At 39.8% G+C, this 23,837-nt stretch overlaps 1 protein-coding gene across 14 annotated transcripts in view; it reads left to right on the top strand.

Moving 5' to 3' along the window:
- LOC110980495 (uncharacterized) overlaps positions 1–23,837 on the top strand; it is a 202,728-nt gene that overhangs the window by 98,594 nt on the left and 80,297 nt on the right. For 10 of the 14 annotated variants that reach the window (XM_087146343.1, XM_087146364.1, XM_087146359.1 and 7 more), the window contains one exon: positions 2,149–2,577. In XM_087146343.1, the coding sequence (XP_087002469.1) occupies positions 2,149–2,577 (429 nt within the window). Of the gene's footprint in view, positions 1–419; positions 639–1,909; positions 1,926–2,148; positions 2,578–21,171; positions 22,101–23,837 lie in introns of those variants that run through there. The other 4 variants (XM_087146372.1, XM_087146383.1, XM_087146415.1 and 1 more) reach the window with 4 other exon arrangements.

Below are 23,837 nucleotides of genomic sequence, written 5' to 3'. Positions count from 1 at the left end.
GAACTTCTCATAAATTTTAATTTCCATTTTAAACATTGCTTTTCTACGAGGTTACATAAGTTTAAGTTATGAATATTCTTTCAGACTTGGCAAAATTTTGCTTGAGTAACAAAGATTTCATCTGTCTGAGTAACTTTTCCCCGTATTTTTCTCAGAAATGAGCAGGTGACCTTTAGACCTCTGGTACATGACCTCATCACCAGTTGCACATTGGCTGGTCAGTCCATGATCCCTACTGACTGGTCAGTCCATGGTCAGTGCTGCTTTAATCAGGCTAATTGTTCAGCCAGATACTTTGTTTACTTTGCTGGTCACAGTGGCTCTGGGCTTTCACCAATATCATGAGGTGTTGGTGACCAATACATAGAGCCCACATGGTGGTACTGTGGCTCACTCACAGTCACAAGAGCTTTGAGGAATGCTAAATCTCAATGTTACCCAAAGCTAAGTCAGCATACTGTGTACAAATTGATGCTGTGCTGTAGGGATTCACCAGAAGGAATTGGGTAGTTCTGTGGACTTTCAACTCTCTCCTTTAAAACACTGATGTTATTGAGCCATGGACAATGTTTTCTTCTAAGTATAATAACTGTACCAGTCCGTGTAACTTGCCTTCCCATGCTTCTCCAAAGTCTCGGGTAGGTGAAAACCTTTTGTCTGTTTTTCAACTGTGATTGAGTTCAAGTTTGTCATTGATCTTGAGGATTGTAATGTGTATGAAAATGGAAAGCATGTCATCAGAGTACATCATGAAGACCCTTCAAAAAGGCTGTCATTAACAGGGGCCTCTTTTGTAGTCACGCATTTGGACTCATTTAGAACTGATTCAGAAGAACAAACCAGCAGTCTTTCCATAGTTGAAGCACAGGTTGAGCATTGTGTGCCATGCCGAATATTGCTCTCTCATTAATATTTGGAAAACACCAATGAAATTTGAACAAAGGTGAGAGTTGTCATCAGATATGTTCATTAGTTTCATGTATAAACTATGCTTTATCAGTTTAGGAGCAAATTTATGTACATGTTACTTTCAAAACCAGCAAAGTGAAGTCAGGGTTAAGTGTGAGTAGCTAGAGTTTCTTTGCTTCCATTGGTATTCAGGTCAAGTTCACATTGTGATTCACTGTGTCAACTCAACTTTGAAGTTATAAATATCTCCCCTTTCCTGATCCTAAAAAACTGAAACAACTCACAACCTCTGACAAAAAATTGCCACTGTGTTGCCCAACCTTTTCCCACCCTTTAGTGCAACAGTCACTTAATCCAGTTTCTATGAAGTTCTGTGGTTTCTATACAAGTAGCTTTCTAGCATGGTACTTGGATTAGTTTGGTAAAAGTTATGAATGCCTGAGCCAATTCCCCAGAGAATACCCAGGCTCTAACCTGAGATAATTGCTGATCAGATAAACATAGAGCTGATGCTGATTGACAAGTGGTCAGGTCCTGAGCAGGTACAGTAGACCACAACAACAACTGTTGAAAAACATGCATATGTTTGCTGGTGGGATCATTAAGTCCAAGTATATATGCATTGGCAGGTACACTGGTTTGCATTTCATCTTTGGAGCCACCACAACACCCTAGGCCCTGGTTGTTGTTTGTAGGAAGACACCGGGAACCATACCTGACTGAATTATGGTGGTGCTTTTTCTGAAAAAAATATGCCTTTGAAATTTAATGTGATGCTGCAACTGGAAGTTGTCATGCTTGTGTCATTACTGAAACAGGGCTATGAGAAGACTATGTAAATAAATGTTTGCTGTGGACGAACTTTTGAAAATGAAATGAAAGGCTCTGCTTGGAGTATGAGAGAACCTGGTAATTGTTGATAGGATTGGGAGGTCAACTGGTAGATTTGTGCTGTCAGAAGGTTCAGTTCAGCGATTTCCTTCTAGCTGGTCACCCACTTTCAAAACATGTTTCAGGTAAAGATATTCAGTTATCAGTGGAAGGACATGACCCTGGTACATGAACAGCGATGGAGTACAACTGACTTGGTTTGTAGCAGGTTCCGTCTACTAGCAATAGGAACAACGGAGCGGTTTGGACAGAGATCAATCAAAGTTTGCTCAACATTGATAAGAACGTTGTACATCTGACTTGTTGGTCTTACATTTTTTCTATTGCTTGTATTTCCTTTCAACATAGGATTCTTCTGCTCTCTATGAAAGACTTCAAATCCCTAAGTCACTCTATGAAGCTTGGAATGGCAGCCAGTGTGAAGTGTGTTCTACTCAGTTGAAGCAGCTCAAACAAGAAGCTGTAGCCATGGTCCAGTCTCTGGAAGAGGCTCAGTCTCAGAGTGAGGCTGCCTCTCTCAGTAACCTCCCAGCACTAGTGGGATCCCGCGACCTGGCCTCTTTACAACGTTACCTCTACACCCAGCACTCACACGGGAATGGATCTGGGCACAGTCGCTCCTCTCGCCAAGGCAAAAGTGCGTTGCCAGCTGCAAGCCGTCTTCCCCCGTCCGTGCCGGTGGCTATCCAGGCCCAACAGTACCTAGAGGAGAGTCTGGGCTCCAAATGGAGGGGAAATCAAAAGTCTGGGTCTGTCCTGACACAGTGCCAAGTCCAGGTAAATACAAACTTTTGTATGCTTAGGCTAAATAAGGGAATAAATATGTGATTGGCTGGTCTTAAACATGCATTCAAGACTGGCCAAGGTTCAGGAGAGTGGACGTGACTAATGCCCAAGTCACAGTTGAGGGCATTATCAATGTTCGTTCGCCAGTTTAAGGCTGGCCAAGCACATATTTATTCCCATTCATAAATACCTTTTTATTCAGAGAGCCAAAAGAAGTCAACGTTTCCAACAACTTTGTTTTAAAACTTTACTTTCATTTTTCTGAACACCTCGTCCATTTTATGGTATATTCCTTTTGAAAGTTGTCCAATAGAATCCCCTTCAATGAACTGAGCGCATCGGGTGCACACAGACTTCTGACCAGTCAGACCCGATTAAACTGTCTCGTATCCATGTGCCAGTGCGTGATTTTCATAGTGAGCATTATCACTTCTCAGTGGGCATTATCAAATGTTAATTCATGGTCACGTGATGCGTTTCGACCAATAGGAATAGAAAAACTGTCCGAGGTATTTATGAATTCAACTATTTATTGGATCCGACTTACGCGAGATTTACTGCATAACATTTTGGATATTGAAGGAAATGTAATTCCTTGCGATGGCTGCATTTTCATTGCAGATGTTTACGTACATGCGTGTAGATTTATGTTTGCAGTGGAAAAAAAATTACATCTTATAAATACATGAAAGTTTGGCACAGCACCAGTTGCTCATGGATTCAAACTTGCCAGCCGACTGCAGCAGTTCATTGGTCAAATGGCAATAAGATGCCTGTACTAGTAACCAAGAGGTCGCAGGTTGGAGTCCTAGTTACAACCCTCGTTAGCGTCCAAATATTTTCAAAGGTTTTGATAACATTTAATATAAAGTGTTTTTAAATATGTTAGTGAAAGTTAAAAGCTTCCAATATTAAAGTAGAGTTTAAGTCTACTTCTTAAAGACATAGATACAGACATACACAAGTTCAAAGGTCACCTAGGCCTACATATAGAAACTATGAAACAAATTGGTATGTGGCATCTCAAGATTGCTGTTATTCCCCAGATGTTGATGCCTTTCTGTTATTCTCTTGTTTTTTAACTTTCTGCTGATCAAGTATGGTAGATACGGGTATAAGCTTGATGTTTCCCATTTTCCTGAGCCAGACATGTTTTTTGTTCAAAAGCAGACAATGTTTTGCCCTAGACTTTTCCTCATGCTCAGTAATCCCTTTTCGCTCTGAATGGTTCACATAATAACTTATTTTCCACATCCAGGCTGACGTGATAATTTATTACGCTCGATTTATGGCGTGCAAGAAAATCCTGATTGATTACCTTTTGGGGCATTCTGGCCATACCTCATCTTGTTACCAGAACTGGGCCATACTCCAAACAGAGAGAGGTCCAGCCTGCTCATTTCCTGCCATAATTAGGAACCAAGACAAGACCCCTTAACTCAACAGGTGTTGACAAGGATTAATTATTGCCTGCCTATCAGGGGGGTATTGTTCCAGCTGAGGAACCTTGGAAAGTGAGAATTCCTGGATCAAACCCTTTTTTTCTAGAGCTAGGGAGGGCCTGTTTCACACTTCAGTAATAATTGACACTTTATGTTAAGGGTTTGAATTACCCAAATGTGGAACTTTGGAGTTTGTTTGTCTTTTTTGTTGGTTTGTGCAAGGTTTGTGGTATTTACTTTTCCCTTAGGCCAGATTTTTAAAGTGCTTATTTTTTTAGTGTTACTTAGAGCATGAATGATTGAAACAGGCAGCTTCGTTAAAACTAAATTAACATTTCAATTTTATATCTGCCTTTGATGCCCAGTTTTTCTGTCCTGGACGAAGGAAATATTCATAACTTTTTGTTTGACATTTTAATGCCAACTTCCAAATTCCCTGTCAAAATAGCCTCACTTCATCCTTGTAGAATAAATCTGTTTTTACAGAGTTTAAAAGGTGTAAGGACTTTCCCCAAAGGATTGAAAGGGCTGTGTGATACCAACCAAAGTCCCAAGTCAATCTGTTTGTTCTTGTTTCTCTTGAAATAGTACATCAATTGGCCCATTTTTTTTTACCAAGTTGTACTTCTGCATTGATGTTTGTTCTTCTGCTTCCCCACTACAACAAAAGTAAAGCCCATAAGTAACCCATGTTCATATACATTGTGTAGTGAGTAACAGGGTAAGAAAGACGCTTACCACAGTAACCTTATGTGAGTTGAAATGCCTTTTAATCCTGTTTTAGTTTTGTTCATTTCCCGGTTGGATTTCATCCCTGTTGTTGTCATAACCCTCGCTGTGAATGTTCCTACAATTTGCTTAACCTTGATTGATATGCGGGCCTGTACAAGAAAGCAAAGCTTCATGGACTTCTGACCTGCCCAGCTTCATTGTAGAGACCCACCGGAGACCTTGCTACCTGCCTAAACTCCTCAAACCACACAGGCTAGACCATGCTTACATGTCCTATCCCAACATCAACAGGGCATCTTAATCTGACTTAGGGAAGGAAGCATACCTGGCTTTGTTGTGTTTTTTTTTATCAAGGAGGAGCCTTCACTATTAGAATGAGGGTCAACCTTCGGAGGTGTTGATTTTAATACAAACATTTGTGGATCAAATGTTTGCTTATAAAAAGACTGAGTGAATGACAGGGATGAGAAGTGGCACTTATCCAAGGACTTTCCTTGATTTGAAAAAACGTGAGTAATGAGAAATGATGAGGCATCGCTGAGATACTGAAAAAGGATGTGAATTAAAATGTACATGTTACGTGTGTGCCAGGTCCGTAATTTTGCCACCTATTGTAAGTCTCATTGGTTTTCACAGTAAGTGGCAAGATAAGAGACCAGCTGGCAACTATACCATCATGCATATTAGAACTGAAGAGAGATATCAGAACTTGAAGACGTGTATCAAATTTCTGAGGAATTTTTCCGTACATTTACATGTTTAAATACAGTAGGTACTTGGACAGTAGGCTGTAGGCCCATAGACATCCAGTCCTTCCCTCAAAATGACTGCTTTTTGAGTAGAAGCAAAGTGGTTTCTGTAAAAAAGTTGGATCATTGTAACAGAGGACAGTAACCATTGCAACCATTTTGCACACTATGTTCCATATCACAGCCCATTATCACTGATGTGAGTGTGATTACATTACAAATGTTCATCAGTCTGGTGGACAGTCACCATCAACTCATTGTGAATATGATGAAGTGTAACTTCACTCAACCTCTGCAGCAAACACTCAAATAGTACCTGTGAAGCAAGTTTTCTATGGAGAATTCAGTTGTACATTTGCACATGTGTGAGCGAATAACGCCTACTATAGGTTGTTACTGGCATATGTACATGTACATGTACTGTACATGTACTAGCTTGTATTTAAATTACTTCAATTTTCTGACTCCACAGCATGCACTGGAGGTTTAGCCACAAATTTAATCTTTCTATTATGTGCTTAACGGTGTTGACACATAATTATGCACACTTACACTCCATTTGTGTGTGCAAACATTGGCCATTTATCCAATTAATAATGTACTGATTAGTACACAAATGAAACCTAACCACAGTCTGTAATTAAGTAAAAGACGACCCACATCACGCTCAAGTAATTAGAAACTGAGTTCGCAATTAAATAGATATCTTGATAATAAAGGAATAGAGATGACAGCCCACCCTCCTGTTCTTTCTCCTAGTTTAGTTTTTCTCTCAGGATAGGGTTGGCTGTGGGAATCGTGCTTTTGGACGCGCTTGCCAATTATGGTTTGATTGATCTGTCCCCGCATGGATGCACCAAGGATTATGGGAGTGGTGTACACGTAGGTGGCAGGTGTTGAGACGGTTGCAACAGAATGTGATGTGAATGCGTAAGGAGGGTCATTGGGACACGTGCGGGTACCCAGATGGTACTGCCACACATCCGAATGGATTAACCCTTCCGCATGGATTAATTGGTCAGCTGGTGCATTTGTTATGTGGTCAAAATAAGGACCACTATGAAATGGAAACAGGAAAATGGTGGAATGAACAATAGCACATACTGGTATGTACCGGTACATGTACATGTATGTGGTCAAATAGGAAGTTGTTTACAGCACCACATCATTGATCATGAATCAAAAAGTACTGATATGGTATCAGTTAAAGGTAGTGAGCACAATTTTTTTTGGTCATAATTTCACGAGATTGGCTGATTAAAGTGTATAATATTCACTACAACTTACATTCCACTGACTTCTTTCATGTTTGAGTCAACTGCTTTGTAAAGAATCGAAAAAAAATAGTTCAGCATTTTCAACATTTAAATCAAAGAACTTGTAATTTGTGTTGTGTAAATCTATGGATTACAGGGTGTTTGTAGTAAGCGAACAACATCCCCGGGGTCAGGGTGGGAAACAGGCATGACAGGTTCTCATTCAGCAGTTTTCAAGGGTTAGGAGTAATCGGTGAATTTACCTTGGAGTAATGCGCTTTCTCGACAATGTAGCATTGTGGGTTCATGGAAAAACTTCATCCAGGAGTGCAGTTGACTCATGTCTGTGAAACTGAAATGAGTAGGCCTATATGATAATGCACATGCCCTCGTGATCATGCTTAATGACTGCACTTTAACGTCAGTTTACACGTTGACGAAAGTCTAAAAACTCCATTCTTAGTTGATTCACTAGTAACAATTATAAGCAAAGAAGAAACTATGTCTTGAACACGGGAGGTTTAATGTGTGGAAATCATACATTTTATTGACAACAATCCCTTTTACCATTCTGCTCGGAAACAGCCACCATATTTGGATCATACCATTATGCTGTAGGGGTGATTTTGAATTCACAAAGTTTTCGCGTGAAGAAAATCCTTTCCTGAATCAAATTTAACACTGATCCAATTTATTGTCTACTTTACACCTTACACTCAGGTTTCTATCATTTCAGTTTACAGTGCTTTTGGTGAATTTTTTTCGGCATGTTTCTAGCTGCTTGTAGGTTTACCCATTTATTAATGGAGCATCCCACAACATCTACTAAATAACACTACACACAAGAAAATTGGCACCTGTTAGAGTTAGAGAATGTCCTGTGCGAAGTGGAATGAACTCTCTATGTGATAGTTGGCCAACCATGTAAAAAAAAAGAGAACAAAATCTTCTGTTTTCTCGAAAACTACAGCATTTTTGACAGGCTGAATGAGGCTGCTATGTACTTTCTTTCAAATGAGATACTTCAGGATTATAATTTGCTGGATTTTACCAATGATGTACACTACCTTTAATTCAACATCAATGCATAAAGTAAGGCATCAGTCTCACTGGTAATCAGCAAAAATGTCAATGTGGTAAAAAATTACAGTAATAACACCGAATGTTACATGCATACCGGCATATGGCTACTTCATTGGTGCACATTGATAAGACTCCTACAAAGGTTTAACTGATGGCTGCATTCTTTAATTGTATGGTGGAAAATTGCAATGAACTGCATGGAGTCGGTCTGTCCACTTGGTCATTACACACGTTTTATTTACCATGACCAAAAAGATTTGCAAGTTTAATCAATGAGGATAGTAAATCACAACACCAGCAGATGAAAGAGAAACCAAGATGACACTGCCATCAAATCTGCCTCCTATAGCAACCGAGAGTCTCCAATCATGGAGTTCATTCGCTCAAAGTCCACATGTGTTTATTTACACCAGCCGGTTAAAAAAGGAAAAAAAAATGACCACCACTATATACTCCTTGCTCTTGATTCAACATGAGGAAGTAGGAACAAGTGCTGCCTCTTCCAAGTTAATAATCTTCCATCCATCAACCGTCGACAATCTCAGCTCTGCCAATCTCCAGATTAGAACCAATTATTTGGAGGGGAGAGAGACAGAGGAAAAGGAGGGGGGGCTCTACAAAACTGTGGTAGTGAATCATCCTTGGGCTCCAATGGGCTGGAGGGTTGTCCTGGTAGCCTGCATCCCCGATGACCCAACCCCTGTAGCTACAGACAATAGAGTGCAAGGTGAAGCATCTGTCAAGTGTTACTTTGGGCATAGGTGATCACTCAACTGGTGGTGTATGGAGTAAAGGTTGTATCTTTTTTTAATTATTCAAACACCAGCAGTACATATGTACATTTTAAAGTGACATTTGTGCATATTTTGCTTCTGTCTTGATCATGTGAATGTGAATTGGGGCAGTTGGTAGTGGGCTGTGTTAACCAACTAGATATACACACTGTGCACTTTTTTAATGTTGTGGGACAAGTCAAGCCATTGCCAGGCACCTGAATGTGTTTCTCTGTTCCAATATCATTCACACATACCAATATTTGCAGGACACAAAATGCTTTGGAGCAATATTTACACATACATGTAAATTTGTCACTGTCCAAACAAAACTGTGACCAAAATGATGAGTGTGACCGGCCAGTTAAGTGTGTAGGAAAATTGTCTCGGAAGAAATGCTGAAAATCCTTATCAAAGTTTTTCTCAGAAGTAGACTAGTAATGTAGTGATAGGGATGCCCATTGAAATGGTAATACGAAGTACTTATTTCCTTGCCTTTAGAAACTAAAATTGAACAGTGCTGGGTCTTAATGATATCCCGTTTTCTTTCTTCACATTGAAGTTCAAAATTTGCTCTTTTAATGAGATTGATTTCTGGTATGACAAGTTAAGGAGATGAGTATGCTGAAGTTGTAGGTTAGACTTGCCAAGTTGTACTCTGTAGGCTAGACTTGCCAAGTTGTACTCTGTACACTTGCTGTCACTTACCGTACTGTATGACTCTAAGATAAAAGAAAATTACAAGTCTCATTAACAATTTCTGCTATAACAGTTAGAAATGGTTTCCATAAACATCCTTCTGTGTTGTAAAGAGGATCACAAGAAATGTCAAAGGAATATCAAGACAAGGCTGTTTTCTTTCAAGATGCCATTGCTCAATGGACTGAAAAAGTGTTATTGGTTGTATTGCTTTCATGCCATTTGATTGCTTTCATTTCAACACAGTAGCTTTAATTTGAAATTTGCTTTTAAGTATTACTTCAAAATGATTTCATAGCCATTCTTTGAAGCACATTAGACGAGGTTGCAATCATTTGGCAAAACCATATGCAAAATAAGATCAGATGAGCGGATGCAAATGCATGAATATTCATGATTTGTCAAAGACCTGGAATTGCTAATGAAGATTGAATGAGTCAAGACCAGCCATCCTGTCATTGTCATCACACCCCACTTGACACCAAGGTCTGCCTTGATTAAATTCAATTCTTCTACCCTGGTGGATCGGTACCCTGCACCTCTGGACACTGGTTCCATGCATTTGCATGGTTTGATTGCCGCAGGCATTGTAGTTGGGCAGGAGGTGTTAACAGCATTAAAATCACAACTCCATGTGTTGTTCTGCCCATGGACTGGTGTCTCCCGCCCAAATTGATGGGTACAAAATCACATTTTTGCTGGAATTTTATAGCAGCCATTACCTTACTTCAAGCATCATCTGATGAAATAATTGTATTTTAAACAGGGATTGGAAATTCCATGTGAAGAGCAGTGTAGCACAAGTGAAGATGAGTTTCCAAATTCAAAATATCTTCCATCACTAAAACTGAAAACATAGCAAATAGAAATGATTCCATTATCAAGCCACGACCACCCCCCCAAAAAAAATTACATGCAAAAGACAAGGCAAGATATTGCATGATCTCCTCCTGCTTGCATTTAATCAAGCCTACCCAGTGTCAAGAGCCTACTCTAATCAGGCTTACTGGATTCAGAACCACATCCTCGGCCCAACTATACCTTATTCCATCTCCTTCCCGGAGCACCCATCTTCAAGTATTTACCGAGATGCACTCAACATGCAGAGTCATGCCCAGACATGTATAATTTCCCCCGTTAAGAGGGTCAGCCTTGCTGGTAACATTGGGGTTCTGTTACAAAGTTGACTTGTGTGCAGACGAGGCTACGCTCTGTCAGCAAACATTCAGACACTTTTTAAAGAGCTGGTCGCATGATTCATGGAACTTGCCCATGAACGTATACATTAAGTGATGAAAGCACACAAAATCTCTTTTACTCAGTGACCTAGAAATAGGCGAATCAGCAGGGATAGAGAAAGCCCATGTAGATAATTGTACGTAGAGATTAATACCAGGTAGGGTGCATATGCTGGAAAACCTGGGATAGCATTTTTTTTTACAAATTTGTCTAAAGCACACTAATAATTTGGAGGATTAAGTGATTTTCTTGAATATTCAACCAGTAAAGCTGTACATATAACTAGATCAAGGGTACACCATACTTGACACTGGGAATCAGTCTTGTTCCTAGTGCCGTCTTCATACGCCCGTAACAAGCATCAAATAAAATGTCAGACATTCGAGGCATCAGATTTTTTTTAGGAGTTGGATCTATTCCATGGGCCGAAAAAACTGTGAGAACTTTTAAGCACATTTGTCGGACCTATGAGGCGTTGGACTTATGAGGCGTCAGAATTATGAGGCATCAGACTTGCGAGCTGACCCGAGTTGGATCTATTCCATGGGCTGAAAAAACTGTTAGAACTTTTAAACGCATTTGTCGGACCTATGAGGCGTTGGACTTATGAGGCGTCAGAATTATGAGGCATCAGACTTACGAGCTGACCCGGATGGCATAGTGTTAAAAGTTTTTGAAAGTAATCCAAGTGAGCGTTGCAGGTTAAATGTTACAAAGTTTGAATTGTAGTAAACTGTTTTCAAGATTTAGATGTGTTTTCACCGTTGCTCTTTCAAGTAGGCCACCTAAAATGATTTCCCCTTAAAATCAGTTGCCCCAAGTTTATTTACAGAAGGCCAAGATACAACTACACTTGACCATGGTCCAAACTACTTGAACTAAAAAAAAACAATGTGGAGAAAACCCTGAAGGAACAAGATACGTCTTCAAACTTCATAAGGCCTTGGCTGACATGAGGGCAATGACCAACCAGCCATGATCTCCGTTTACGGTCCGTTGAGCATCACCGGCTACCTGTGTGTCATGTGCATTAAGGCTGAGTGTGATTGTAGAGTGAACACCCCCAATGGTCATGTCTATTGATAACGCTTGGTAAATATTGCAAAATCAAGCAGTTGGATGTACATGCTATTGTCATCAGCTGCGTTTGATACGAGATGTTGAAAAAGGCTAGTACACCAGTGTTGCCTAAAAAAGTGATTTCAAACAATTTTTTTTAGGTGGCGAACATTTTGCTGAGGGTTTTTTATTCCGACTAATTTTCATGTGTATATTTGCTGTTCAACCATTTGTAGACCTGGGTTTGTTTAATTCATGAAAGAGCTGATAATTTTTTAGAATTTAACAGTTTTTATGTTTAATAATGATCACTGACAGGGTAACAATAAAACACATTTTAAAATTCTGTTTTGTTTTGGATTAGAAATTTTCTTTTGCTGTGCTTTGTTAATATTGATGACCTTTATTCCTTTCTGTGAATTTTTAAAAAATTCAGTTAATTGATTTAGTTATTTTTAAGTTTCACAGGGCCCACTTTTTGGTGTCAAACAAAAATTGCCTGGCTCTTCTTACATGCATTAGAACACATGTGCATGGAACATTTCAGACATTTCTAAACTCAGATATGTAAGAACCAGTATAACTGAACTTTTCCATTGTTACTTGTTAGAGTACATAATACATGATTTTCACATCTTTGTATTGGGAGCCATGTTATGCAACGTGATCTCATAGTTTGCAAAATGCTAACATTTCTACTCCATTATTACAATGGTTGTGGAAGGCACATGGGAACATGTCAAAATTCATTATGCCAAGATTTTGCTTAACGAATGTGTAGCATCAAACACTGAGGCATCATTACATCATGCACATGCTGCCTTCCTCCCAAACTAACACTGCCAAGCAATAAGGAGGAAGGAGATGGCCACCTTGCAGAAACAATGAGGGCAGCCAACCATGAGATCATCTGTTGCTATGGCCAGCTGCCTGATGGCAAATGGAAGTGAGTCTCCGTGAATGTACTCAGGGTAGGGGAAACAATTGAAGGTCAACATCAGATGTGTTACAGACAGTCAACCAGTTCTTTGAATGTGATTTTACTCTAGTGTCGAAGTTTCACATAAGTGGAAGCTGTAGGCAGGCCAATAAGGGAAGGACAGGGGTACAGTATATTCAAACAAAAAGAGGCTTCAACTCTGATTTAGATGACAGGTGGTCTTTGTGATGTTGCTGAGGAGGCTTGAATAAATGATTTTGTGATTAAATTGAATTTAAGAAAAAGTGAAGCATACATTGTGGAAGACAATGAGTAAAAACGTGCTTCTCGCCATCCGCAGTGTGTTAAGTGGGAACTGTTCGCAGTGTTCACAACTTTGGATCAGCAGTACCAACGTAAATATTGTGAGATGTGCTAATGCACATTGGGTCTAATTTTATACACACATGTAAAAAGGCTATAAGAGTGCCAAAACCCCATCCAATTCTCAGTTGTGACTTGACACCCATGACCTCAAAATCCTACATGTAGAAATACCACTTCTTGTCCTTGCCAAAGTAGGCTGCTACCCAGTCTTGGCTTGCTGAGACCTTGGGTTTGTTTTAAGTTCCTGTTACTCTCCATCTTGTAATGAGGTTTGCATTATTTTGTGGAAGCTACTTACTTTTATGACTGATGTAGCATTTCTCAATGGGAATAGCAAGCAAATTGGCAAGAAATTCCACACCCAAAAATGATCTGCCAAGAGTTTTTAGCAAAACGTGTCACGGTGGGAAAGATTAGGAACATGTGGAAAGGTATACAGATTACGCCAACTGCTTTCGTGACGGGTCATTTGGGATTGTCACAGTTCCTCTGAAATTTGAGAGATTTCCATTTGGTTAAAGTGGCTTCACCGGAAATTTGGGACTTTTACAAAAGAAATGGAGAAACAAAAGGGTATAGATTGTCATCTGTTATTTACCAAATCATCTCTCTCCTTTTTATTCAGGTGCATTCCAATTAATTCAGGCTAGGGTTACCCTGAAATAAGGAGCTGTTGAAATGTGACACCACCAGTCTCATTGCAATTTATATGACTCATATTATGGTTGGGGCTTTCTAAGAGTGATTTTCATTGTCTTTTTGACCTGTCGTTGCCCGGTAACCCGACCAATAAATTGGGATTAAGAACAAAGACGCTGTGGGTTTTTACGGATGATTTGGCTGCGGTCTCCAGATTGCAGGCACCTTTGGTGCCATTACGTCCTTTTATAGTGCCTTGGTGATGTGGATGGTACTTAAATGAAGCTTGGCAGTAGCATGGCAGCTACAGTTATTCATTACAGGAAAAACTATCATTTGGATAGAAAATGGCTTGTTTTATGACTCGGCAATAAACGCATACCAGCCAGTCTTATTTGAAATTGACAAAGTCTGAGATTTTCTTGTGTGGTCACTACCTTCCTTGATACCTGATCCCATCTCCACCTAGCCTTGATCAAGGCATTCGTCATTCGTTGCAGTGCAGTGCGCACCAGCCGCTCGCTAACCTAGTACGTACGTGCATGTGTACGTTCCTGCATATGCATTGCTAAATCAAGGCGAAGAGCGACCTCACACAGCCTTAGAAATATGCGAATCAGCTGAACCATGACGATCCTGAATGCCTTGGTGCAACCGTCCGCGGAAGCTGTATTGGGTGGTGCTCATTATGTTAATGATATGAGCCGATGATTTAAATACGCTTTTGGATTGATTCATTGCTACATAGTAACTACATAATTCAAGTTGGTCGTAAGATGAAAGGTTAATGCAGATGTGGCTATATACATGTACGTGACAAGTCAACAATATTTATTTTGCCAGCTGATCAGAGTAATCGGAGATTGAGTTCGCCTTTGCTTTGCTGATTGTGATTGATTTTTTTCAAATGACTTAGGTCTGAGGAGCTCTGAAAGGTGCAGCCTGCAAAATAACAGATTTCCTGTAGCGCTGTTGGCAAATTCACGAAAACGTTGTGACCCCGCAGAAAGTATTCTACTAAGGGTTGCCACTGCCCGGCACAAAAATCACCCAACATTCATTTATCTGCAGCAGAATTCAAGCAACGAGACAACTCAGGCCACAAATTAAGCATTCCAGTATTTTTTGGTACAGCTCAATCCATCCTCCAGAAATTTTGCTTGCATTGCATTGAGCAGTCCTCTTGATATTCAGAAGACTGCTCATACTGTAATTAGTTTCACTTGTCTAACCTCCATTTCCTTGGCATTATATATAAAGGATTATACCAAGTAAATTGTTTCCCCCCCCCTCCCTTATGCCATACCCCCCTTTTTGCCACATGTTCCCTTTCAATACATGTGATCTTTCCCTGGTGCTCTAACCTCTTGTAGCCCCTCCCCCTCCACCATGATGTCCGAACAACTTGTTACACTCTGCCCTGTATATTAGGCTTCTACAAACTGACCAGTAGGCAGCAGGCATTGTTACTGAGTACCAATCAATCAGTCTTCAGACTGGGGCCCTCAGCTTCTTGTCAGTTGACATGGGTGCTGGACTGGCTGGCCTGTGATTTGCAGGTGTTTTTAGAGAGAGTGTTGAATGCCATTTAACTAAAATCAATGTTTTTCCCGAATGAATGGTTTGCCTTTTTAAGAAGGAAGTATTTGTACTGTCCACAACAGATTTGAAGTACATGTATTTTGTATGTTATATATTGATATTATTTAATATGAGGGCATAGAGGGGACATTATTCTTTGAAATTTCTACAATGGTGTCAATAAAATTATCTTTCCTTACCAATATTTCAAGTAATATTTATTGTATTATGTAAGATCTTGATTCATCTATCAAATTCTAGGAACTGTTGCATGTAGGCCTACATTGTAAAACATTGCTCCTTTTTTCAAAATATGGAACTAAGAAAGGGATTTGGTTGACACCTCTGCCAAAATTCTTCCTTTTTGATCATTCTTATTGTATTGAAAAAGCACTGATGGAAAACTTGGTGTGGTATGAAATCACATGGAGAAAACTATATTGTAGTGATGAAAGTAGTTTTTTGGTGGAGACATGTTTTTGATGCATGAATGTTTGCTAAAAGTACCATATATACGCCTATCTGTGGTAATTGAGACAAATTTCAGGAGCCTTAAATGTTAAAAGTCTCAGCTGCTTGGAATTTTCCCCTCGTTTATGGGTCAAAATCCAGAGCGGGCAGAGGCCTTTGACGTTGTCTGCATCTCACCATTTATCCTGCACTACCTGAGCATGTATTAGGTTACCATTTAGATCTCCGGCTCTTCAATTTTCATTACCCTGCTGTACTCATCTCAAGCATCCACCACTCTAGAAATTGAAAAATAAAAGGAAAGAAGTCCTTCGTGCTTCGTGACTAACTCCCGCGGAATGCACGTTTTTTAGCATGGTCGTCAGTTGGACAGAATGTCTGAAGGAGAAAAAAAAACAAGATTTGACAATGTGTCAGAAACTGTTTCGTTTGTCTCGAGAAAATGAAAATAAATAGTGGTTTGATGGGGCCTGTGAAGTATGTTTTTGTTCTGGCTTGTGTACCGAGAGTCCAGTTGAGGTTTAAGTTTTTGTTTGGTCAATGGCACAACATGAGTCAAACTAAGAGTGATGTCACTGTGAATGTGACAAGACAAAGCAGGTGACTGTTGGAAAATAGTAAATGTCTCACATATTGTAAAAGTTCAGATTGTTGATATTGAAATCAATTTCGAATGATGGGATAAGATACGTTCTCAAGTCTTTAAAAAGTTGATTTCTATATTTTTGTGGATTTGTATCAGACTAGAAATGTTTCCATTGTAGATTGTCACTTGTGCCTGACTGTCCGACTTTAAATTGGCCAAGTGCCAATAAAGTTGTATTTTGTCATTAATTTTCCTGTATCCACTAGGGACATTGACTTACAAGGTATTGTTTTCCTGCTGTCTTTGACTTTGCGACCCTGGGGCTTGTTGTGTCTGGCGACCCCTATTTCTAAGCCAATATGGCCAGCCGAAACCCAATCAGCCCCTGCACACGTACACATAAGACAGGGTCCATTTGAGATTGCAGTTACGGGGCGGCAGTTTTGTTCAACATTTCCCCCTCTGTTCCTCTGTGGTTTTGTTCCCATTGTGTGTGCCACTGTATCATTTGTCCCCAGTGCTCTAGAATTTCCAGCCCTGAATTTAATTTTGTCACGGTCTCTGAGCCCTGGGTTTGTTGGTATGAAATGGCCATTGTGATGCGATTCTCCGGCTTGGTGACTAGTGTTATATGCACTACTTACTTTCACTCAAATGAGCTGAGTTTCCCCCCAACAAGAAATCTATTTTCCTCTTTCATATATCTGTAAAACCTTTCTGAACGTGGATATTATATTTTTTACCATCCGTTTGGCTTCATATATTTGTCATAGGGTTTGAAAAACCTGTTGGTCTCTATTTTTTGTTCATACACAACACCTGTAAAATTTTTATATCCTTTTCAAATCGTTAATCCAAAAAATTGTTATGAAAGGTTTCTTTTTGATTTCTGAATCAGAATTTGACCGTTGTTCCAAGGTCTTTGTTCAGTTCATCATTGTCACTACCAATCAGCTCATAATTCCTCAATTTTTTGGCAATGTAAATAATTTACAACACAATATGTCCATATTATAAACAGACTTGCATTAATTTGATATCATACCTAACACCATCTGTGCAAGAGTTTTGTTTCCTCTGTGCTGTTTCGAGGTCTTTGTCATTTGTGACCTTTGGCAGATGGAGGCGGGGACTGAAACCCCCTTGGGAGGGGGTATATGCTGCCCAGAATCACCCAATAAGATGAGCAAGTGCTGAACGAGGGGCTAGTAGGAGCAGGGGATAGAATAGGAAAAGTCCCCCTCCAAAATATAACGGGCGGAGGTGATTCATTAAAGTCTCTCGAAGCTCTCTGTGGGATTGGTGGCTTGTGGGTCTGCATGAGTTACCTCCCATTGTCTGCTTGCTGCAGATCGTGTTGCAAAGTCAGGGGCGCTACATCCTTGCAAAGTCAGGTATTACTGGTCCTTAAATCAGATTAATGTGTTGGGAGCTTCAGTTTCCACCCCAGGGGATGTTTGTCCCTGCTCTTTTCTCCTAGAATCCCTGGTCTTTTAGGGTTGCTTTTAATATTTCATTTTTTTGCCTTTTCTTTTTTTCTTTCAATATTCCCTTTATTCGCTTTTGGGTTTTTTGGTCTCCAATTTTGTATTCACGCTTCACTTCAACCAGCTGATGAACCATTTGAAACATTTGACAGAATATGACAAAAGATATATCTGCTTTATGAGGCTTCTTGTAAATGCATAGATGCCTTATTTCTCTGATTTGAGGCTTTGAGGAGTAGGAATATGAATTTCTTTTGTTATTTCCTAAAAACAAATGATACCGCGTATATCATTAGCTTGCAATACCAAAGGAAATATGTTGGCAGAGTTTGGGAAATTCATTTTAGTTTTGAATGAATAAATGGAAAACGTATAATTACATACTGAAGCTTAAATGTTAATTTGTTTCTCTTTTGCAAGGAAGGAAAAAGCAAAAAAATGATAGAGGTATTTTTTGACTTCTACATTGGAGTGGAATACTGTTCAACCTGAGTTGCTTTGAAAATTTAACATAACGACCTAGATAGTGCCTAACTACAGGCAGTAGTCTCGGTTGCTGGGGACTTAACGATCGCCAAGTTAATGAACTCTAGAAGATTTATTGGAAAACACAAGCTGAGCTCATGCCTGCGTTGGCCAGGAACCCAAGTCAAACTAATGCCTTGAACTCTGGACGGATGCTTGTTGTTTCTGAACGCACGAATGGAACACCTTACAGTTCTATCAAAGAATTTAGTGACAAATGCATTTGAAATATTAACTTATAACTAAAAATAGTCCTTTTTAAGCACACCATTCTGGAGAAAATTGACAAACTGGTAAATCAATGCATGACTGTAATAAAGAGATGTACCCAACAATATCAAAGCACTTTTTTCCGTATTTTGTCGATGGTGTAGTGCATTGGGATGGGGAGAAATGTCATAGTTTATAAAATTCTTGAGTATTTGATTAATTGCTGTTCTGTCGAGGTCAATCACATAGAAGTGCTTGTCCTTTTGTGTATTTCCAACATGTGTTATTGACATGTTCCTGCCTTGCCAGAGTACATGTACATGTACCTTTTTCCCTTCGGTTCTAATGTATGGTTACCTACTTGTCCTTTGGAAAGATTGTTTTGAATGATATAAAGGTAAATATAAATTGAATTGGTAATTTATTAGAGATGGCTGCCGGGCAATATGAAGTGCTTTTTTAACTGTTACATAAAGCATAGCAGTAGTTTCTTTGAAGTCTTTGAATTGTAACATTGCTTTTACAATGTAGTAGTTTTTCCAATCTCGTGTTGGCCTAGATGATAATAAAAAGTCAAATGTGACAAGTTTCTATTGAAAAACATCTCGAGACATTGGATATGCATGACCATTCACTGAGTTTCCATCTAAGATGTTAGTGTCACCTGGTTGACCAATCAACAGCCTTGGACATTAATATTGTTCTTGACCAGTGGCTGCGATTGGCTGGCACAGGAAATCATGACACTTGCATACCCATATACATGTACACATGTCAGATGGTTGTTTGAAGTAGACTTTTGTAGATGGATGATTCTTATGCCTGGTTTTCATTTGGTCATTTGTAAAACAGATGGCCAGCAAGACCTGAAAAGACAGACACAAACGGAAGAGACGGTGCATGACATAATTCCACCCAAAATTGAAACAGAGTGGCTTCAGAAACTCAGTGATTTTTTTTGGAAAATACCCTTTTAGATTGACTTTACCTTGTTGATGCCAAATATGTACATGTACTCCAGTTTCATGTATTTTGTTGATGGTCAGCTATTTAGTTGATCATAAGGTTGTAATATTTATGCATGAAGGAGAAAAATGGGCAAAATTCATGGTGCTAAGTGAGAGGGACATTGTTGCACCCTGGTCATGCCAGCATGTGTGTTTGTGTGGGGATACCATGGCTACTCGACGCAAACAGTCGGCAAAGTTGAACCTGGCTCAGTTTTGCCAATTGTTTGCAGGCTGGTTTGTGTTGGCGTTGTCGGTGATACAATCGTTTGGCGTGTTGCCATATGTCCGCATTGTAGTTTGCATCTTGATTGCATTGCCCTCTGCATTTCTTACGTCGTTATGGAACCAAGCTTTTGGACTTCAAGACTTAAGTTCAGCCGTCCATTTCTTAGTGCTTTAAGTTTGCCGCCCCTCCTTTAAGTTTTGCGCCCTGTTTAAAGAAATAAATTTGGGTTAGTGGGTATAAAAATTGCAAAACAATGTGTTTAGACAACACAGAAAACAAAGTCATCAAACAGAACTGAACAGTGTGTAGTCCGTGTGTTTGATTCAGTTGAGAAAATGTTTGGCCTTGCCACACAGTGCACCACTTAGTGCTGTGTGCTTTGTGTGTTGGGTATTGCCCACTAATGATTTGTCTGTGGTAATTTTAGACATAATTAGAGTGCCCTAGAACACACAGTCATTTCTGTGTGTCACCTTGGAATCCACAAGGCTTCTCCTATAAATTTGATACTCACGGTCATTGCTGATGCATTTGCTATAAAAACAAAATTCAGGAATCCACAACTGTTTTTCCTAAGTATAACTACTTTAGTGAGGCCTGCATTTAAATAACATGTCTGCAGAAGAAGAGCATACAAGCACATGATAATGCCTTTTTGTTTACAGTAGTGATTGTAATATTCATGATGCATGTAGATCTACAATTTATTTTAAATCTAAATTCAGTCTTAGGCCCAGGTCATGTTGGTTTCTCAAAATTAAAGCTTTTTAATATCACAAAGGCTGTTTTTATTATTTCATGTTATGCACAAACCTGTTCATTTTTTTTCTGTTTTACCATTCTGCAACTGTAACTTCCCGGGATGTGGGAAACATCAAATTAAAATTTGATGCTTTGGACTTGTGAAGGTTATTCTCAAACACTTTACTTTTTTTAAAGTGTTCATTATTTATTGTCATGCGCTCAGTTTTGATATCGGTATTCATAACACTATTCCATCATCAGGATACTGCTGAGATTTTATGGAAGGCATGAGCACAAATGTGACTTCTTAGCCACAGTGTCCACAGTCTCTTGTTGATTATGGCTGCTTGATAATTACAAGCTCCCAAACTCTGTTTGTCTACTCTAGTATCTTTTTTCCCGGTTTGGCCAAGTCTTGCAGCAGTGTCCTCCCTTATTAGTGCTGAAGACATTAGTCTTTCATTGCGTCAATATTGCCAGGCATTTCCTACCTAGCACCTATCATTTGTCTTGTCCCCGCACCTTTATTGTTGAGCGTTTCCTGGCTAGATTGGATAGCTACCCACTTTGATGGCAGCATCAATCCCCGCTGCTTAGGGCAGAATTAAAATTGTTCCTCTATAGGTCTTGATACTGTTGTCCTTTTCAATAACACACACAAGCTCACCCACACATGCACAGTTTGCAGCACGGAGGGCAGCCAATGAAATCATGTGGAAGCAACCATTATATCACAGCACTGTTGAAAGGGGTGGACCAAACTTCTCAGAGGGGCAGTAAGCTGTGGTAAATGGTAGTCACGCTGTTGGTATCTCTCTGTGTACATTGGATTGACAGCTGTTCGAAGGAAGGAGGCATTCAGATATATTTAATTGATGTGCAGAAATTACACAATTATGATTAAGATTAATACACTGTTGTGATGAATGCATTGCAACCACTGGCTGTAGTCAGGAGTTGCAACTACAGTGCCGACACAGTGGAGCAGCCCGACATTTCCTCATGCTTCAGTGTGCATCTGAGAAAAGAGCTAAGTTGTAATTGCTGACAATAGTAGTTTGTGCAGACCAATAGAGGCATGGAGACAGCATTGATGATGTGGGGAGGAGATAGGACAGATAGGCATCACGGCTCTGGAGCCAACCTGGAGAGACCTGGTGGGTTTCCTTGAGAGGATGAGGCAAAAAGCTACTGGATGTTGTTGGCAGGACAGTCGAGGCCGCTAGCGGCACAGCTAAGATGCAGTACCTTGTCTCATGATGGTTTGCCGTGCTTTGACACTGTGTTTTTTTGTCAGTCCAACTTTGATGCCCTTGTTAATGTAGGATGAGGATACCGCATAACATCTTCTAGTAAGATTTGCTTATAGTCACCAGGCAACGATTTCACCACAATCCTGGGTGTGCGTGCTTAGGCGATTTGCTTTTCTTCAAAAAGTGATATTTTTACATGTACCAGGAATTGAGCAAAGCACCGTCATCACCAGTGAAATTATAATACATATTTAAATTGTATGCATTTGACATCATCAAACACCTTTCTGGAAGTTACTCATACAAAAATCAGCTCTTGAAATGTAAGGAGAAAAATTGCTGGAGCGTTTTTCTGTGTGTCTTCGATGTACTAATTGTGTTCAGGATCATTTTCTTAAAATCATGGATCTGTATCTACGAAGTCTTCCTGACCACCACCCTCTGGTAAGTTGGACAGATTGAAAATTGGAACTATCAGGTAGTTGTTACAGCTATTGATTTTTTATGATTGACTAAATTGCAAGGAGTTGATAAGAGTTTGAATGCCTCACTTTTAAAAGCAGTCTGAAACACACTGCAAATTCTGGTCCCTTGATTACATTTTCAGAATTCTGAAGCTGGGATAATAGCTGTTTCCAACCTTGCATTTCATGATGTAATGAAGAAAAAGGGCAATTCTGGTTTCTTTTCCTGCAGTTTGCCAGAATAATACCCACTTACAGTTGGAAAGTACTTTATTTGATTTAAAATTAGGGTTTTTCCATTTTCACTTTTTGTCTCACAAACATCACTTACTACGTATTCAAAGAAGAACTGAAACAGACACATTGTGAACCCCCTAAAATATCATTGGATCATTGGACTGCAAGTATCTATTGGACTCTGAGAAGTGTCAGCGCAGCTTAGCAGGGAGAGGGGGTACAGTGCATCCCCCTCCCCCAAAAATCTTTAGCCCCCCCGTCACCATTTCACCACTAAATTTTGGAAAACAAAGAAAAGAAAACTATAAAAAATAATTGGACTCAAGCCTCCCACTGTCAGGTCCTGTTCTTCCACTCACCCCGCCCCAACAGTGGGAATCCTGTGCCTCTGGGAACTTCAAATACCCATCTCCATTTTTAGGTGAAATTTACCCCGGGTTCAATTGAACTGAAGCATATTGCCAACTTGATGGCTTTTAGCACCATGCCTGGTATTATAAATTGCACAGATTTCCATAATCTTGAGGGCTTTTTGAACATTTATCACAATTTCTGCAAAGAATGGGCCGCCTGTTGGCAAACAATGGAAAGCAACTACTGGGCTTCCATCTGGTGGGCATTGAAGTGGTGATGCGGTGGTCATAGCACTTAATGAGCACAACGAGGCCTACGTCCAGCCACCTAAGTAAAGAGAGAACTAGATCTTGAGTGAATGAATCATTCAGCCTTGCATATTGGGCCACGGCTAAATTTGACTAATTTTTATAACAAGGTGAACTGCTGTGTAATGACTCTTAGTCATTCGTTTTGGTCATCTTGATGAGGAAGGCAGTACAAATACATGTGGAATTGAACCTGAGACTTTCGTAACTATAGATATTATTACAGTGTGATCAGCAGTGAAATCAGTCTCCCTCGATATCTGTGGCTCTTCACCATTTTGGACTGTTGAGTACACATAAAGCCCTGTTTGCACTGGACTTTTTTGGTCAAACTTAGTGAGATGGTGGTTACTCTCCCATTTAAGTCTATGACGGACATCCCAGGAAGTTTTCCTTGGTTACTCTTACGGAGTCATGCGGTCATTTTTATCAGCAATCTTCTGTCCAAGAAAGTGTTGCAGATCACTTTTCCCGGGATTGAAAGTCCATTGTGGACATGCTTCTTGCAGGGGAGCTGCGCATTCACATTTCCATATTTTGCCGTGGTGTGGCATGTGGCAAGTACTTCCAGTGCTTTTTTTTCTTTTTTCCAATCATGGCAGAAATTATTATTCATACAATTGGAAGACTAACTGATGTTACGAGTACACCATTTCCAGATGATGGACTGCAAGAACAAAAACAAATGCAGACGAAAGATCATGCAAAATGCCCTCGTAAGTCATTGTATCGACAGCTTGGTCACTTCTCCTGTGGACTCGGTAAAATTTTCCCTGGTGGAAATTCCAAATGCAGAGAGTGGTCGTATTTAACCATTT

Source organism: Acanthaster planci, linkage group LG01, assembly GCF_054643075.1.
Source record: "Acanthaster planci isolate LZ-2023a linkage group LG01, COTS_SCS, whole genome shotgun sequence".
Lineage (NCBI taxonomy): Eukaryota > Metazoa > Echinodermata > Asteroidea > Valvatida > Acanthasteridae > Acanthaster > Acanthaster planci.
The sequence above is the reverse complement of the archived record's forward strand: the minus strand, read 5'-3'. Positions and strand labels throughout refer to the sequence as shown.